The 17,237-nt window shown below is 43.2% G+C and overlaps 1 protein-coding gene across 1 annotated transcript; it reads right to left on the bottom strand.

Annotated features, from left to right (window-relative positions):
- Positions 1-607: 607 nt before the first annotated feature.
- On the bottom strand, positions 608-15,648 carry LOC149440121 (killer cell lectin-like receptor subfamily G member 1; the record flags this gene model as incomplete). Its single annotated transcript, XM_089658908.1, has 6 exons — positions 608-1,405; positions 1,499-1,620; positions 5,123-5,274; positions 10,677-10,754; positions 15,217-15,273; positions 15,499-15,648. Coding segments are annotated over 6 exons (683 nt in total), but the record flags the coding sequence as incomplete, so codon positions are not given.
- Between the last annotated feature and the right edge of the window lie 1,589 nt (positions 15,649-17,237).

Below are 17,237 nucleotides of genomic sequence, written 5' to 3'. Positions count from 1 at the left end.
CCTAGATGAGCACAATGAGTGATTGGTACCAATCACTCACTGTGTTTATTCATAAATGAAGCATAGCAGACTATTTTTTTTGTGAGGGGAGGGGCCCTCTCGGGTTGGCTGTATGGGGCCCCATGGTTTTTAACAGCAGCCCTGCGTGTGCAACTATTGTATGTGTTCTTCTGTGAATCGTTTACATCTGCCCCAGTCCGAAAGTGGCGTCATGATGTTGCTCCAGTCCTGCAAGGCCATAGAGGTGACAACAGAGACTCTCTTATCACCTCTGGAGCAGACGGCCGCACCAGCGGATCATTTCCCAAGTGTGTCGGTTTTAACGGTAAGCTGGAGAAACACCGACGAGCAGTGGGGGGGGGGGGGCATCTACTGAAAGCGATCCAGTGGCTAATGAGCCACTCGGACTGCTTTCAAAAGAAAAAAAGATACCGGGGTTATGGCTGATATCTGCAGCCATAACCCCGGGAAGCCACTTGCTAACTGCATGGTATATGTATGTATTGCGGTTGGCAAGTGGATCTGTTATGTTTCTTTTGCCTGTATCCATTCGTGTAGTTTGTATTCATGTATTTATGTAGTAAAAGTACAATAATACTCTGCCAGGCCCGTTTTCTTCACTTTATTGCAAGAATTAAGACACATAAATGTTCCTAGCATTGTAAGCTTGTGACTGTTGAGAAACATTCTATATGACAAATGTTCACATTACAATATCCAAATAATGATGCAGAAAAATGATTGAATTGCAGAAAATATCACAGATTTAAACATAGTACCTAAACACAATTCACAATAACCTGCATCTCTGTTGTCACCTTGAGTACTGGACTGCCATTCAGCCGACCCAACAACCCAGGATATAAACCATGAACAGCCATCCAATCCAAGCCGAGGCACCAACTGCCATTAATGTTGTGTGCATCAAATAGAAAACTTGTCAGACGGTGGGAATCTTAAGGCTCCATGTACACTGCAGCTGATAAAATGACGTTCAGGAGCTTTTCTGTGTTTTTTTCAGCAGCCCCTGAACTCTCCCTAATGTTCCCCTATGTGTCCATGTACACATCGGCATTGTTTATTCCCACTGATGTCAGGACATTTTCTTCTCCCACTGGCCACAGTCTGGCCCCACTAAAGTCTGAATGACAATAGACTGGCCCTTCATTTATAAGGTCTGGAGACCCCTGATCTAGACTGTAAGGATATAATGCATTGGAAGTTTATGTATTACTTTGTATTATGGATCGAGCAGTGTGTCGGGATGTTGGGAGGTAATTGTCAGATCTTCGGAGCTCTCTTCTGACAAATCCAGCCATGTGGGGATTGGCAGCGATCACTATAATATCTAGAAGTTGCATGCATGTGTACGCAGTCTCCTGGCAATTCTCCTGATAGCTGAAATCTGGGTAATAAATAACAATGAGTAGTTATGAGGATCTATTGTTTCCTGGATGGACAACATTCATATTGTCAGTGTAGATGAAGAGTCACTTACAGGCTGGTATCATAGTGCTGACCGTCCACCCATCTCCATCCATCTCCATCTCTGTACACACCGATCCAGAACCTTCCATTTGCTTGTACTGTTTGTTGCTTGATGGCTCTGTTTATAAAGTCCTGAGACAACAGAACATCATCGGTCACAATCCAGACACAGACATGGGACACACACATGGATGGAAGTCTGGAGATCTGTCTAGTCCATAATTTGTACTGAAGCTGATAATCTGTGAACTGGAATTTTTTGTCAATTGCCTTTTAAATGGTCCTGAGATGGTACCGCACAACCCTTCCCCCGACCCATCACCTCCATATATCCCAGGCTCTGCTGTCCCTCCTGTGGGCCCAGAACCAGCATGAGCGATCTCTGGCTTTAGACTAGAGGGAGATCAGCGCACATACACCATCTGATCTCACCTATGAGGATTTCATCACCTCCAATGTCAGTCTGCCTTCCTCCAGATACTGTGAGAGGTAAAGAAGCTGGTGATGTGCAATCTGCACTTCAACTTCAGGGAGGTCCATGGGGGACATTATGGCTCTAATAGACCCCTGATGTCTTCATAAAGGGGACCTGTCATTTCCATTATGTCCCTGCCCAACCCCATGTGATAGCAATAAAGTGAAATGAGAAAACAAAAGCTTAAAAAAATGAAAGTGGCATAAAAGAAAACACAAAGTTTTTTTAACCACTTCCCATCCAGCCTATTGCAAAATGGCGGCCGGGAGGGACCTTTGTTGTTATATATATATATGAAAGACCTGGCAACCTACCCTGTAAAATAATTGCTAAGAGAATTCATGGAAAAAGTCGCTTACAAGTGACAGTCCATGCAATCGCCAAGGGATGGATATAGATATATATATGAGAGAGAGAGAGAATATCTTTCCCGAGAGAGAGAGAGAGAGAGAGAGAGAGAGAGAGAGAGAGAGAGAGAGAGAGAGAGAGAGAGAGAGAGAGAGAGAGAGATAGATTCTCTCTCTCTCTCTATATATATATAAATATATATATATATATCTATATATCTATATATATCTATATATCTCTCTCTCTAGATATATATATATATAGATATATATATATATAAATATATATATATATAGATATATATATATATATATATATAGATATATATATATATATATATATAGATATATATATATATATATATATATATATATACACATACATACATACATACACACACACACACATATACATACACAAACACACTATGTTGAAATGCGTTTTTATTACAAAATATATGAAAAATATTTTTAAAAATACATTTCCAATATACTGTATGTCTTTAAAAGTACAAATCTACATTTTTGGAATGCGTTTACCCGGTACACCGTACTTTGAAGTTTTGCATGAAAGAAAATATGTTAGACACGGCTGCAATAATTTCTGCACAGAAATGAGACGGAACACATCCAACACCACATAGAAAAAAAAAAGACAGCTAATCTCAACACATACTGCTCTCTCTGCTTCTGCTCTCTCTATTTCTCTCAAAATGTCTGAAATAGTTAATTTTTTACTGTTTTTCAGTGCATTCTGGGCATTTTGGAAGGTCTGCTGAGGTTATCTTAAAAAAAACGCTTCTTAAATGCTCATAAACGCGGTATGCAAACGCGGCTAAACAGACATTTTTTAACCTACGTTTTCCAGCAGTCAGTTTCCATCATTCAGAAGTGTTTTCCAAACGTCCCGTGTACATGGAGCCTAAGAGCCGCATTCTAAAAACGTTGTTGTATTTTGGGATGTACTGAACCTCTCATGTTCAAAATCCTCAAGTGAATAAGGACCTATTTGAACCATCCAACTGATTCACATCCAATCAGTCATACCTTTACATTACATAATTGTTGGTAGATTTAAATTGTACAATCAGATTGTAATGTGTGTGGTGAGCTACAACCCATCCCTACAGTCTCCACAACCCACCAGGCATAATTCAAAACAAACTATTAAAAATATATAAATAAATGGATGGGAGTTTTGGTTGTGATTTCTGCGAAGTGACAACACAGTTTATTTTGTAGCGTTTTATTTTGCAATTCTGTATTATATGTTTTGTAACATTGTTTCATTTGAGATTTGTAGCATTGTATTTGTGGGAGATGTAGGCCTCATGCACACTTGGGGTTTTTACAGCTGCTGTTTTGGGCCTCTAGCATTTTTTTTACAGCTAGTAAACTCCCCAGCATGTTATCCTATGCGTCCATGCACACAGACTATTTTGGCAAAAGTATTGGCCCCGCCTTCCAAATCATGTGATTCAGGTGTTCCAATCCCCTCCATATCATGTGATTCAGGTGTTCCAATCCCCTCCATGGACACAGGTGTATACAATCAAGCCCCTAGGCATGCAGACTGCTTCTACAAACATTGGTGAAAGAATGGGTCGCTCTCAGGAGCTCAGTGACTCCAAGCGTGGTCCCGTGATAGGTGGTCACCTGTGCAATAAGTCCATCCGTGACATTTCCTGGCTACTAAATATTCCACGCTCAACTGTTAGTGGGATTATAACAAAGTGGAAGCAACTGGGAACAACAGCAACTCAGCCACCAAGTGGTAGGCCACGTCACATGACAGGGCGGGGTCAGCGCATGCTGAAGCGCACAGTGCGCAGAAGTCGCCAACTGTCTGCAGAGTCAATAGCTAAAGACCTCCAAACTTGGTGTGGCCTTCAGATGAGCCCAACAACAGTGCGTAGAGAGCTTCATGGAATGGGTTTCCATGGCCGAGCAGCTGCATCCAAGCCTTACATCACCAAGTGCAATGCAAAGCGTTGGATGCAGTGGTGTAAAGCATGCCGCCACTGGACTCTAGAACAGTGGAGATGTGTTCTCTGGAGTAACCAATCACACTTCTCTGTCTGGCAATCCGATGGATGTGTCTGGGTTTGGAGGTTACCAGGAGAACGGTACTTGCCTGACTGCATTGTGCCAAGTGAAAAATTTGGTGGAGGGGGGATTATGGTGTGGGGTTGTTTTTCAGGGGTTTGGCTTGGCCCCCTAGTTCCAGTAAAGGGAACTCTTAAGCATGTCAGCATACCAAGACATTTTGGACAATTTCATGCTCCCAACTTTGTGGGAAGAGTTTGGGGGATGGCCTCTTCCTGTTCCAACATGACTGCGCACCAGTGCACAAAGAAAGGTCCATAAAGACATGGATGAGCGAGTTTGGGGTGGAGGAACTTGACTGGCCTGCACAGAGTCCTGACCTTAACCCGGCAGAACACCTTTTGGGATCGATTAGAGCAGAGACTGTGAGTAAGGGACCGAGTCTAAGAGAAACACTGGAAGGAACAGCAGCTCAGCTGCTACACTGGTCCCAGACACCGGGCATCTTCCTCTGTCCCTTTTTCTTCCCCTCTGCTGCCCCTCCTTCCAGCTGGAGGATCATTCATGATGTGGCCGTGTCACACACAGAAAGAGTGCTGGCCTGTGCTCCGTCCAGGTGCCCCTAAGTGGCAGTGCGCCACCTAGTATGCCTAGTGGCAGCACCGGCCCTGAGTGTATGTGCCTAGAAAGTCCACATCCTACTCTTCAAAATTCTGTATCTCTATATGTCCATCCATTTCACATCTATTGCCATGTTATTCCATACCTGCTGATCCCGGTCCTCTATGACCAGTAGATGGGCTCCCATCCCTTCACACATTTCCTGGCTCTCATTCCATGTTCTGTATTCTTTGCCAGATGAAAAGTAATAACAATTCTCTCTGTGCCGCAACCAGCCTTCAGGACACACCGTGCACTCTATAAGAAAATGGTTTAACTGCTTATAAAATCCAAATATATTAATAATATTGAGATAGAGAGGAGGATCTGGATAGTAAATGTGGGATGACAGGCAGATCTCTGATCATACAGGAGCCTCTGGAGGGGTCCTTGTAGAAGCATGAAGAGAGGGTAAATGGTGGAAGTGCCAATCCACTGGTATCTGTCCAGAATACATTTAATTATCTTTACTTAATCATCCAAATGATTCAACACATTTCAAGAGTTTGAGGTTCCCTTTTTTCAGGGTTGAAAAATAATAAAGCTGAAATTTGAATGGTAATGGCTATGGATAACTGATCAGGTATTGGATATACAGTATGTAGCAGTGAATTGGGGTAGGACTGACTTGGTCACTTGATAAACTCCCATGGCTTTAAGTACCATCTCTTTGCTGATGACACACAAATCTATCTCTCTACCCCTCACCTCACCCCTTCAGTCTCCTCCTCACCTCACCCCTTCAGTCTCCTCCTCACCTCACCCCTTCAGTCTCCTCTCGCATTACTAACCTACTCAGCTTGGATGTCACTCCACTTCCTTAAACTCAATCTTTCCAAAACTGAGCTCATACTATTCCCTCCAGCCCGTGCCCCCCCCCCCCCCCCGACTTCTCCATCAAGATCAATAATACAACCATCAGCCCCTCCCCTCATTCCAGGGTACTAGGTGTAATCCTAGACTCCCATCTGTCCTTCCAGCCCCAAATCCAATCACTGTCCAAATCTTGTAGACTTCACCTCCGCAACATCTCCAACTTCCGCAACATCTCCAAGATATTCACTCCCTTGTTATATCTCGCCTTGACTATTGTAACTCCCTCCTCATTGGCCAACCTCATCGCAGGTTATCCCCTCTTCAGTCTGTCATGATTGCTGCTGCCAGACTCATCCACATTACTAACCCTTCTGTATTTGCCACCCCTCTCTGGCAATCCCTCCACTGGCCTCCACTCAGTGTCCTCCACCCCTCTCTGCCAATCCATCCACTGGCCTCCACTCAGTGTCCTCCATCCCTCTCTGCCAATCCCTCCACTGGCCTCCACTCAGTGTCCTCCACCCCTCTCTTCCAATCCCTCCACTGACCTCCACTCAGTGTCCTCCACCCCTCTCTGCCAATCCCTCCACTGGCCTCCACTCAGTGTCCTCCACCCCTCTCTTCCAATCCCTCCACTGACCTCCACTCAGTGTCCTCCATCCCTCTCTGCCAATCCCTCCACTGGCCTCCGCTCAGTGTTTTCCATCCCTCTCTCCCAATCCCTCCACTGACTTCCCATTACCCAACGGATAAAATTCAAAACATTAACAATAACATATAAAGCCATTTATAACTCCGCCCCAAATTAAATCACCAATCTTGTCTCCAAATATCACCCAAACCATACTCTCTGCTCCTCGCACGACCTCCTGCACTCTAGCTCCCTTGTCTCCTCCTCCCATGCTCATCTCCAAGACTTCTCCAGAGCTTCCCCCATCCTCTGGAACTCTCCAATTTATCAGACTATCGCCTACTCTGCCCATGTTTAGGCGATCTCTGAAAACCTTCAGGGAAGCCTATCCTGCCCTCAGCTAATAATGGAATCTTCTACTCCTCCAACCAGTCCATCCCCCACAATTACTACCTTTTGTACCACCAGCCCCTCCCTCTTAGATTGTAAGCTCCAAGGATCAGGGCCCTCCTATCCCTCTTGTATTGAACTGTATTGTTGCTGTATTGTCTCCCTTTATATTGTAAAGCGCTGAGCAAACTGTTAGTGCCATATAAATCCTGTATAATAATAATATAATAGTATATAAATCCTGGATAATAATAATATAATAATATATAAATCCTGTGTAATAATAATATAATAGTATATAAATCCTGTATAATAATAATATAATCGTATATAAATCCTGTATAATAATAATAATATAATAGTATATAAATCCTGTATAATAATAATAATATAATAGTATATAAATCCTGTATAATAATAATATAATAATATATAAATCCTGTATAATAATAATAATATATATATATATATATAAATCCTGAATAATAATAATAATATAATAATAATATATAAATCCTGTATAATAATAATAATATATATATATATAAATCCTGTATAATAATAATAATATATAAATCCTGTATAATAATAATAATATATAAATCCTGTATAATAATAATATAATAATATATATGCTCCTGCCAAACCACTTGCTGGTATAAGTATATTTCATCCCTACCAGAGTTCTCCTCATTTTCCAACCCTGATGAAGCAGAGCCTTTAAAATCTCAAGATGTGCTGACGGATTTTGTTGATCACAACGATAAACAAAACTCATTCTGGACACATACTGGTGGATTTGGTGATTTTATCATTTAACTTCTCCTCATTCCCACTTTTTTTTTTTTTTTGTTTACAAACGTTTTTATTAGGAGATAGGCAAAAAAAACAGCACCATTTGCTGAAGCAGAGCATACATCAAAAAGAAGGTAAAAAAGTAAAAAAAAAAAAAAAAAACTGTCTTATAAAACAGAATCATAGAAAAAGGAAATTCGAGTACCTCATTCCCACTTTTAAGTCAACTTTGAATCTGATTGGTGGCTGATAGAAAACAATCTTTCCTGGGTTTCTATACACCAGGTTTTCACTATGTAACAGGCAGCGAAGAGCTTGATGAGGATGTCCCAGCATCTCATCTCAGAATCACCAGATTATGGATGAAAGGTAATGGTGGGAACTGGTTTAGTAGAGCAATATCTGGATGAAAAGCTAAAGTACAGAGCATGTTGGCTTTCCTCCCTGTATGCATCTCATGGATTGATGTTCACTGTTAGCTGAATGTACATTTTAATTAAAAGTCTCAATAAGCATCATTAACAGCAGTGCCCATTCCCCTGGTGGCACCCAGCAGGATGAGATTACAAGACCATTAATCTCTGCTTTGGAATAACAACCTTCAATCCCTAATCAAAATCCAAAATAATAGATTATATACTCCTTTCTATAAACCCCGCCCTCTGCGCACCCTTACCTACAACTGATTTAGAAGAGCTTTGTGTCTCCTCATAAAACAGAAAAGTGACTACTCTGGGAGCCACCTACTGTAGGTCTGAAGATATAAAAGACAAAAGCATATTAGTGGCCTAAAATTTAGGAGTCTGTTTTTTTTTTTTTTATTATTCCTTTATTTATACATTTTTGCAATGTAGCCAAACATACAATATAAGGTACACAGAAGCCACATGGCAACTGGCAATATGCAGGTCATACATAACCAATAATCAGGTGAGCAAACAGCAGCATGGTAAAAACCGAGATAGGCAACAACAAAATGGAAACAGGTGCGTGGTACTGTGTAACCCCAACCAGCTGATGTGGCAATGGTCCAAATACAGATAACCAACTAGACGGGCCACACACAAAACCAGGCCATCCCAAGATCTCAGACATGGGGAAAGGAGACTCCACCAAGGATCTCAGGCAACCAACTGAAAAAAACAATTCAGACAAAGAATTCCCCATCAATTGAGAAATCAATGAGGAAGACTGAGGTTACATGGAGGAATCATGAAAAGAAAAGAGGGGGGGGGGAGAACAGGGCACAAAGGGAAGGGGAAAGGGACAAGAGAGAGAGAGCGGTGGATGAAATTGGTGAAGAAAACCAGAAAGAGAGGGGATAAGGAAGAAAAGCAGAAACAAGGGAGAACCAGACAAGAAGGGACCAAGGAAAATAAAGCTGGAAGAGGTAGGAGAGTAGGACAAATCAGCCCTCCTATCCAGGGGCCCCGAACAGCAAGCCAACCATGACAACAAACGTGTCAAGCCCCCTCAAACCAGCTCAGAAGGTGCCTGAAGATAAGAATCAGTTAAGACAAAATATTGCCATGGTCTCCAAGTGTCTCAAAAAACTTCCCCGCGGTTGTACAGAGAGGCTGCAAGGTCCTCCATTATCTGTTTTTTTTTTTAACTGAACCTGTTTTTCAGATGTAGAGAGGGCACAATAAAGCTCCAAAATACCTTCCTGGCCATGGTAGTCAACTCTCTGATGTACATTACCAAGCCATTGTGCGCTCCCCTCTTCAATTTGCCTTTAAAGGCCCATTTCCTCTTCCTGTAGGGTATTCCAGTTTTTCTCTACTTGATAAGATCACATGGACAGTAGCCAGGCCTTTTTTGCTCAGAGAATAGGTACAGGCAGGGGTGGACTGACCATTTGGAAACTCGGGCACTGCCCGAGGGCCCGGGGTCAGTAGGGGGCCCCATGAGATGCCCCTGGTACCTTTTTCATAGGCTTTTTTGAGTTTGGGCAAGGACACAGGGGCCCCATGTTCCCCTATTGCCCGGGGGCCCCATGAGTTGTCAGTCCGCCCCTGGCTGTAAGGTGCTTCAGGCTCCGGTTGCAAGCTTGCCTCCTCCTGTACAATGCAGGGTTAATAACCCTGCAGTGTATGTGATGATGTTGAGGGACCGTCCAGGGCCTCAAGTTTTGGCGAGGAGAGAACCGCACTGAAAGCTTCCAGATCAAAAGATAGGGTGAGAATTACATTTTATTCAATGTAAGTTTGTACTACAAAGGTATGTAGGCCCCATGAGTTGTCAGTCCGCCCCTGGGCACAGGTACTCCCCCTTCCAAGTCACTACTTGTCCCCACCACTACCCACCTCTGAGCACTGTTCCTTGTCTCCACCCCCAACCCACCTCCCAGTACAGCCCCTTTTAGAGAATACAGAACCAAGTATTTTGTAGTGCGAAGTAACTTTTTTGGAATGTATTAATGATAATAGGAAAAGTGCTAAAATGGATCCCCTGCTGCCAGCAACAACAGACTCCCCTCCCCAGCAACAATAGATCCCCATGCAACAATAGATACCACTTACTAACAATAAATCCACCTCAGTAACAATAGACCCCGGCCAGTATCAATAGATCTCCCAGCATCCAGCATCAAAAGACCCTCCAGCAGCTAGCAAAAATAGACTGCTCTCTCAATAGTAGAGCATTCCCAGCAACACAGGATTCCCCAGCAACAATATACCTTCCCCGCAACAATAGATCCCCCAGCAGCCAGCATCAATAGACTCTCCAGCACACCTCAGTACCTGTTGCCATTACATACATTCAGTGCAAAAGGTGCTGGAGCTGCGTTCCCCCCAGGGGCGGACTGACCATTTGGAAACTCGGGCACTTCCCGAGGGCCCGGGGTCAGTAGGGGGCCCCATGAGATGCCCCTGGTACCTTTTTCATAGGCTTTTTTGAGTTTGGGCAAGGACACAGGGGCCCCATGATCCCCTATTGCCCGGGGGCCCCATTAGTTGTCAGTCCCCCCCTGGTTCCCCCATGTTCCTGCTGAAAGAAAACCCTGACAGTAGCTAACAGGACATACCAGCAAGTTCCACGTTGGTGTTCAAACAAAGCTGCTTCTTTATGTCCATCAGCTTGATCTCCCCATCACGAAGCTGAGCTGTAAACAAGGAAATCAATGGAAAAAATAATATGTTTTGTAGGAGTTATGGAATTGCTTATATTTACTTGTGTGAAATAGGTTTGTCATATACAGTGCATTCATAAAGTATTCAGGCCCCCTATTGTACAGCGCTGCGCCAACAGTTTGCGCAGCGCTGTACAATATAAGGGGGGCAGTACAATTACAATACATTTCAGTACAGAAGGAATAGGAGGGCCCGGCTCGTGCAGTTTACAATCTAAAGGAAGGGGGAGGTGATACAAAAGGTGATAGCCACAGGGGATAATCTGGTGGAGGTGATTCAAGTACAGTTCTTAGGTGGAGGTGGGGTAGGCTTCCCTGAAGAAGTCAGTTTTCAAAGATCGCCTAAAGGCGGACAGGGTGGGGGCTGACCGGGCATGCTGTGGTAGGGAGTTCCAGAGGATGGGAGAGGCTCTGGAGAAGTGTCAGGGCAAGAGCTGAGGAACGGACAGACAGGCCTAAAACGCACTGGCTGACGACAACCACCACCCACAGACCGAAGTCCCTCAGGGCGCGGAGTCTAAGTCCCAGGCTGCCCTTCACCAGGGCCCCTGATGGTGGGGATGGACTGGACGCAGCCAGGAACCAGGTCGCGGCCCCCGAGACACCTCAGTTGCGGTAATGGCTGCCGCCAATGGCATGTAGATGGTGGAAAAGACAATAGAGTAGTCAGGCAGGCCGGGTCGACAACAACGGGACAAAACGGTACAGGACTGCAGACGAGAATCACAGGTCACGAGCCGGGTTCAGCAACAGAGGGTCAGATCGAAGGAGAACACAAAGAATAGTCAAGTCACAAGCAGAGTCAGATTCCAGGAGAGTTACGAGAGTCAGAACAGCGTAATAGCAACACAAAGACACAAGACACAAGTGCAAAGAGCATGTGCGGACCACAGGCTTATATGTCATCAGCCATACCCCTCTGGGGGATGGACCTCAGAGACCTGCAGGCATAAAAGATTCCCACCATGCTCAGCAGAAATCCAAGATGGATGCCAGCACATGGAGTAACATAACCTCTGGGAAAAGGTAGGACCTTGACAAGAAGTCCAGGAGGCGAGCGTGGAAGGAGGTGATGAGGGAGCTAGAGAGGAAGATATCTTGGGAGGAACGGAGTGGGCGATTTAGCCGATATCTGTGGATGAGGTTGGTGATGTAGCTAGGGGCAGTGTTGTGGACGGCTTTGTAAGCTGTGGTTAGTATTTTGAATTTTATACATTGGGTTAGTGGAAGCCAGTGAAGGGATTGGCAGAGAGGGGCAGCAGTCGCTGATCGGTTGGTAAGGTGGATGAGTCTAGCAGCAGCATTCATAATAGACTGAAGGAGGGATAGCCTGTGTAACGGTAGACCAGTGAGGAGGGAGTAGGTTGGATGAGGATCCTCAGTGGACAATCATTTTCAGGTCTCTCCAGAGATGTTTAATAAGGTTCAAATCAGGCTCTAGTTAGGCCACTCTAGGACATTCACAGAGTTGTCCCTAAGCCACTCCCGTGCTTTCTTGGCTGTGTGCTTAGGATCACTGTCGCTGGAAGGAGAACCTTCGGTCCAGTCTGAGGTCCTGAGCACTGTGGAACAGGCTTCTATTGAGGTTCACTCTGTACTTTGCTCCATTCAGCTTTCTCTCAACCTCACCAGTCTCCCAATCCCCACTGCTGAAATCCACCCCCACAGCACGATGCTGCCACCACCATGTTTCACTTTTGGGGTGGTATTGGGCAGGTAATGAGCGGTACCTGGTGTCTTCCAGACATAACGTTTAGAATTGAGGCGAAACAGTTCAGTCTTGATTTCATCAGACCAGAGAATCTTGTTCCTAAGAGTCTGAGAGTTGTTCAGGTGCTTTTTTGTAAACTCCAAGTGGGCTTTCATGTGTTTTGCACTGTGGAGAGGCTTCCATCTAGCCACTTTGCCCTAAAGCCCAGATCGGTGGAAGGCTGCAGTGATGGTTGCCCTTCTGGAACTTTGTCCTATTTCCATACAGAATCTCTGGAGCTAAGTCAGTGTGACCATCAGGGTCTTGGTCACCTCTCTTACTAAAGCCATTCTAACCCAATAGCTCAGTTTGGCCAGACGACCAGCTCTTGGAAGAGTCCTGTTGTGCGAATACAACTTCCATCAGAGAATTATAGAGGCCATTGTGCTCCTGGGGACCTTCAGTGCAGCAAACATTTTTTATAGCCTTCCCCAGATCTGTGCCTTGCAATAATCCTGTTTCTGAGCTCTGTAGGCAGTTCCTTTGACCTCATGGCCTTTGCTCTGATACAGTGTGCATTGTAAGCTGTGAGGCCTTTTATGGAGAGGTGTGTCCTTCAATTTCAGGTCCAATCAATTTACGTAATTTACCACAGGTGGACATCTCAGCAATGATCAAGAGAAACGGCAGGCACTAAATTTCTAGTGTTGATGCAAAGGATCTGAACACTTATGCCAATATAATATTTCAGTTTTTCTTTTTTTCATATATTTCCAAACATTTCTAAAATTCTGTTTTCACTTTGTCATTATGGGGTACTGAGTGTAGGTTAACCACTTGACAACCGGGCTATAGGTGAATGACGGCTACAGCGCGGTTGTCCAGTTCTGGGAGGGCATCATATGACGTCCTCCCAGAACGCGCCCGTGATCTCCATGATCACTGTGTCCTACAGACACAGCTGATCACGTGATGTGGTAAAAGGCCAATCACAGCAGCCTTTTACCACGTGATCAGCTGTGTCCAATGACACAGCAGATCACTGGGTAAATGCAGTTGCCGGTTGTTGGCTGCACTTTCCTCACGTTGTCAAAGCTTGAGGAAAGTACTGCCGAGAACCGGCAATTTTGGTACTATTTAATCGTTTATTAAAGACATGTTAATACATATATAACTGGATTTACTAGATGTCTTTTATATCTGTCTAATGTTCACAATATGTGAATCATCTTAATTTGTGATTCAAAAAAACCTCTATGCCAATTTTTTTTTCAACCTCAAGGTTTAAAGGAAGCTGAACAATTTTCAGATTTACAATAAATATGTTGTTATTATATCTTTAATTCGCCATTTTTAACTTTTTTTTTTTCTTTTTTTTTGTCACTATGTCTAATTTTAACCTTTGTTTTACAATGTATTCCATAAAAACTTTGACTTTTTATGCAAAATGTGTATAAGCTGCAAAAAACGATTTGCTAAATTACCTGTAAGGATAAAAGGGAACATATCATGTTTTGGAGTCAACTTAATTATAATGCTTCACTGGCTTCCACCAACCCAATGTAAAAAATTAAAAATACTAACCACAGCTTACAAAGCCATCCACAACACTGCCCCTAGCTACATTGCCAACCACATCCGCAGATACCGCCCAAATCACCCACTCCGCTCCTCCCATGATATCCTCCTCTATAGATCCCTCATCACCTCCTCCCACGCTCGCCTCCAGGACTTCTCCAGAGCCTCTCCCATCCTCTGGAACTCCCTACCACAGTATGTCCGGTCAGCCCCCACCCTGTCTGCCTTTAGGCGATCTTTGAAAACTCACTTCTTCAGGGAAGCCTACCCCACCTCCACCTAAGAACTGTACTTGAATCACCTCCGCCAGATCATCCCCCGCAGCTATCACCTTTTTGTATCACCTCCCCCATCCTTTAGATTGTAAGCTCCACGAGCCGGGCCCTCACATTCCTTCTGTACTGAAATGTATTGTAATTGTACTGTCTCCCTTATATTGTAAAGTGCTGAGCAAACTGTTGGCACTATATAAATCCTGTATTATAATAATAATATACCCATTATGTAAATTCTCTGATTTTACAATAAACAGAAGGGAATCACAGAGCACTGTGGCTTAGCTAGAAACAACACAGCAACAGAAGCCTGTTTTCAGGCATGCTGCCTCCCACTGAAACCTCGGGCTGGTTGTTATAATAGGGGGAACAATTGCTTTGTTCTTTCTCTTGTGTGTGAAAATTTTAGCTGAAGCTGATTGAGCTATTGTTCTCGGTAAACAACATTTTTTTTTTAACAGTACATGGTCAGGAGACAGGGGAATATGTGAAAAGGAGATTAAAGCTTTACCTGCTGGCTGGGTAAAAGACTACATCATTTTCATATGTAATTGTTTTAACCCCAGTATTTTAATCGTTTTAATATTTTAGTCCTGTCCATAACAAAGAGAGAGAAAATATGTTCAAAACTCCTATACGGTCCCATATAAAGGATAAGAGTACTTTTGGTACATTATTTTATTATTAAAGCATAGATATATCTGTACAGTACATATAATGAATGCCTTTATATAGATATATAAATGTGAAGTGCATTGTACATCTCAAACTGTCCCTCAGTTTTAGTTCTGATCAGTCCAAGTTTATTTTACTTCTGGAAAAGAATCTTCCATATGGCGTCAGTGAACGGTCTGACAATATCCTAGGCTGTATCTAATAAAAATAAACGTACCTGAGGATGGCATCCTTAGCTGGCTGATCTCATTTTCCATAGTCTGACCTTTATAAACTGGAAGACACAAAGACAGGAGACATAATAGGCAGAATAAAACTCTTACATGTTACGAGGGGTCATCGCGTTTCGCAGTTCAAATCAGAAAGAAGAATTATATCTGATGGTCTTTGTGTCCCTCCAACAACCAATCAGATTCTACATTTCAATAGGCAGTTTGATAAAACAGGTCCAGGAACTCTCCCTTCTTATGGGTTGTGTCCAGCACACTGTGTAACTTACCCAACGCTTCAATGATACGGATGAGGATGATATTGGATCCCACAAGGACGGTTATAATGACCCCTCTCCAGGAAGGACGCCAGAGTTTCTTCCCACTGTTATCTGTAGAGATTATCAATAAATCAGTAATAAAGTGCAGTGATGGATTTCCTGCCATGGATGAGATAAGAGGCAATCCTAACTTACTTTATAGAGGTGTCCGTTTATGAACCAGCGGTAATAGATCGCTGCTCAGTTCTCCGGCATTCTCGGAGAACACAGTTCTCCTGTGAATGCAGTTTATGAAGCAGTTCTCCGAACGAAGGGAGAACGGTCTACAAACTCTGGAAAACGGCTCATTTTACTATAATCTCGTGAGATTACAGTAAAAGATCAGTTTACTAGGCAGAGGTAAATTATCTCTGCTTAGTTTTTGGTCCCTCTGATTCTCCAGCTCTGGGCTGGAGAATCTGGAGGGAGAACACAGATCTCCAGAGAAAGGCTGACATGATCTCCTGAGTGTCATAAACTGTGAATGACCAGAGAATAGCTGAGATCTGTTGAATCGCAGCTATTCTCTGTGTCATAAACGGACACCAGAGTTGGAAGTGATGTCTCTGAGATGTAACTTCCTCCTCTACAGAATTATACATCCAGGAAATAGAGTGGAGCTGTGGAGCTTCCTGGCCACAAACCAATCACATGTTCATAAGTAACAAGTCCTACATCTCCAATAAAATGTATCTAACTCCAAAATCAAAAATGTAATATATTGCAGCTCACCAGTCCTTATGAGGGAACTTTTAGAAAGAATTGGCAGGAATCGGTTTGTGGGAATAATATCAGAGCTAATAGCACCACAAATCTTAAGGAATGGGGTTGCCCATGTCCCAGGGGCGCCAGACATGTTTGCATTGATAGTGGCAATCAATGACCTATTAAACCACTTAGTCAACATAAATAGAGGAACATAAGAACTTATAATGTCCCACCATTTTAGAAAGGAGGGCCATGGCTAAGCCCTGCCAATTATTGAGATGCTTTTTGAAAGGATTGCAATGGATTTGGTTGGACCATTGGTCAAGGACCACTGGTATATTTTGGTTTTAGATTACGCAACCTGCTATCCAGAAGAGATTCCTTTGAGAACACCTCGGCAAAAGCCATTGCTAAAGAACTATTCCATATGTTCACCTGCACTAAAATAGCAACAGCATTGAAGGTTTTATATACACTGCTAAAAATCAAATTGTCAAGAACTTCTGTAAATCACCTAAAGGGTTGGTGGAGTAGTTTAACAAAATGCTAAAAAGAATGTTGTGTGAAGAAATTGAAAAAGATGATTGGGACTGGGATTGTCTTCTTCCCTGTCTCATGTTCCCTGTCTACGCAACGTCCCACAGTCTACCACAGGTTTTGTCCCATTGAGCTGTTGTATGGTAGATGATCCTACAGCCAACTGGATATTATGAAAGATTTGGTAACAAGAAGCCATGCCCTTCAGATGTAGGACTGCAATGTATAATTAGTGTTAAAAAAACAGTGTTCTATGGCTAGAGATACTGCAGCAGACTGGTCAGTGTAGACATTGGGGTAAAGAATGGAAAGAATCAAACAACAGCATTTACATAGGGATTGGAAACTGTGGTAGGCTAAATGCAATACACACGGTTTCTGTATATAACATGAGAATAATAAGTAAATACATAGAGAACTGTTGCTATGTTTGAAAGTACGTAGAATGAGGAAGAAACATTATT

The sequence above is a fragment of the Staurois parvus genome, unplaced genomic scaffold, assembly GCF_062004578.1.
Source record: "Staurois parvus isolate SC_StPar_1 unplaced genomic scaffold, SC_StPar_1.0 ptg001111l, whole genome shotgun sequence".
NCBI lineage: Eukaryota > Metazoa > Chordata > Amphibia > Anura > Ranidae > Staurois > Staurois parvus.
Note: the sequence above shows the minus strand (reverse complement) of the source record. Positions and strands in the feature narration are given on the sequence as shown.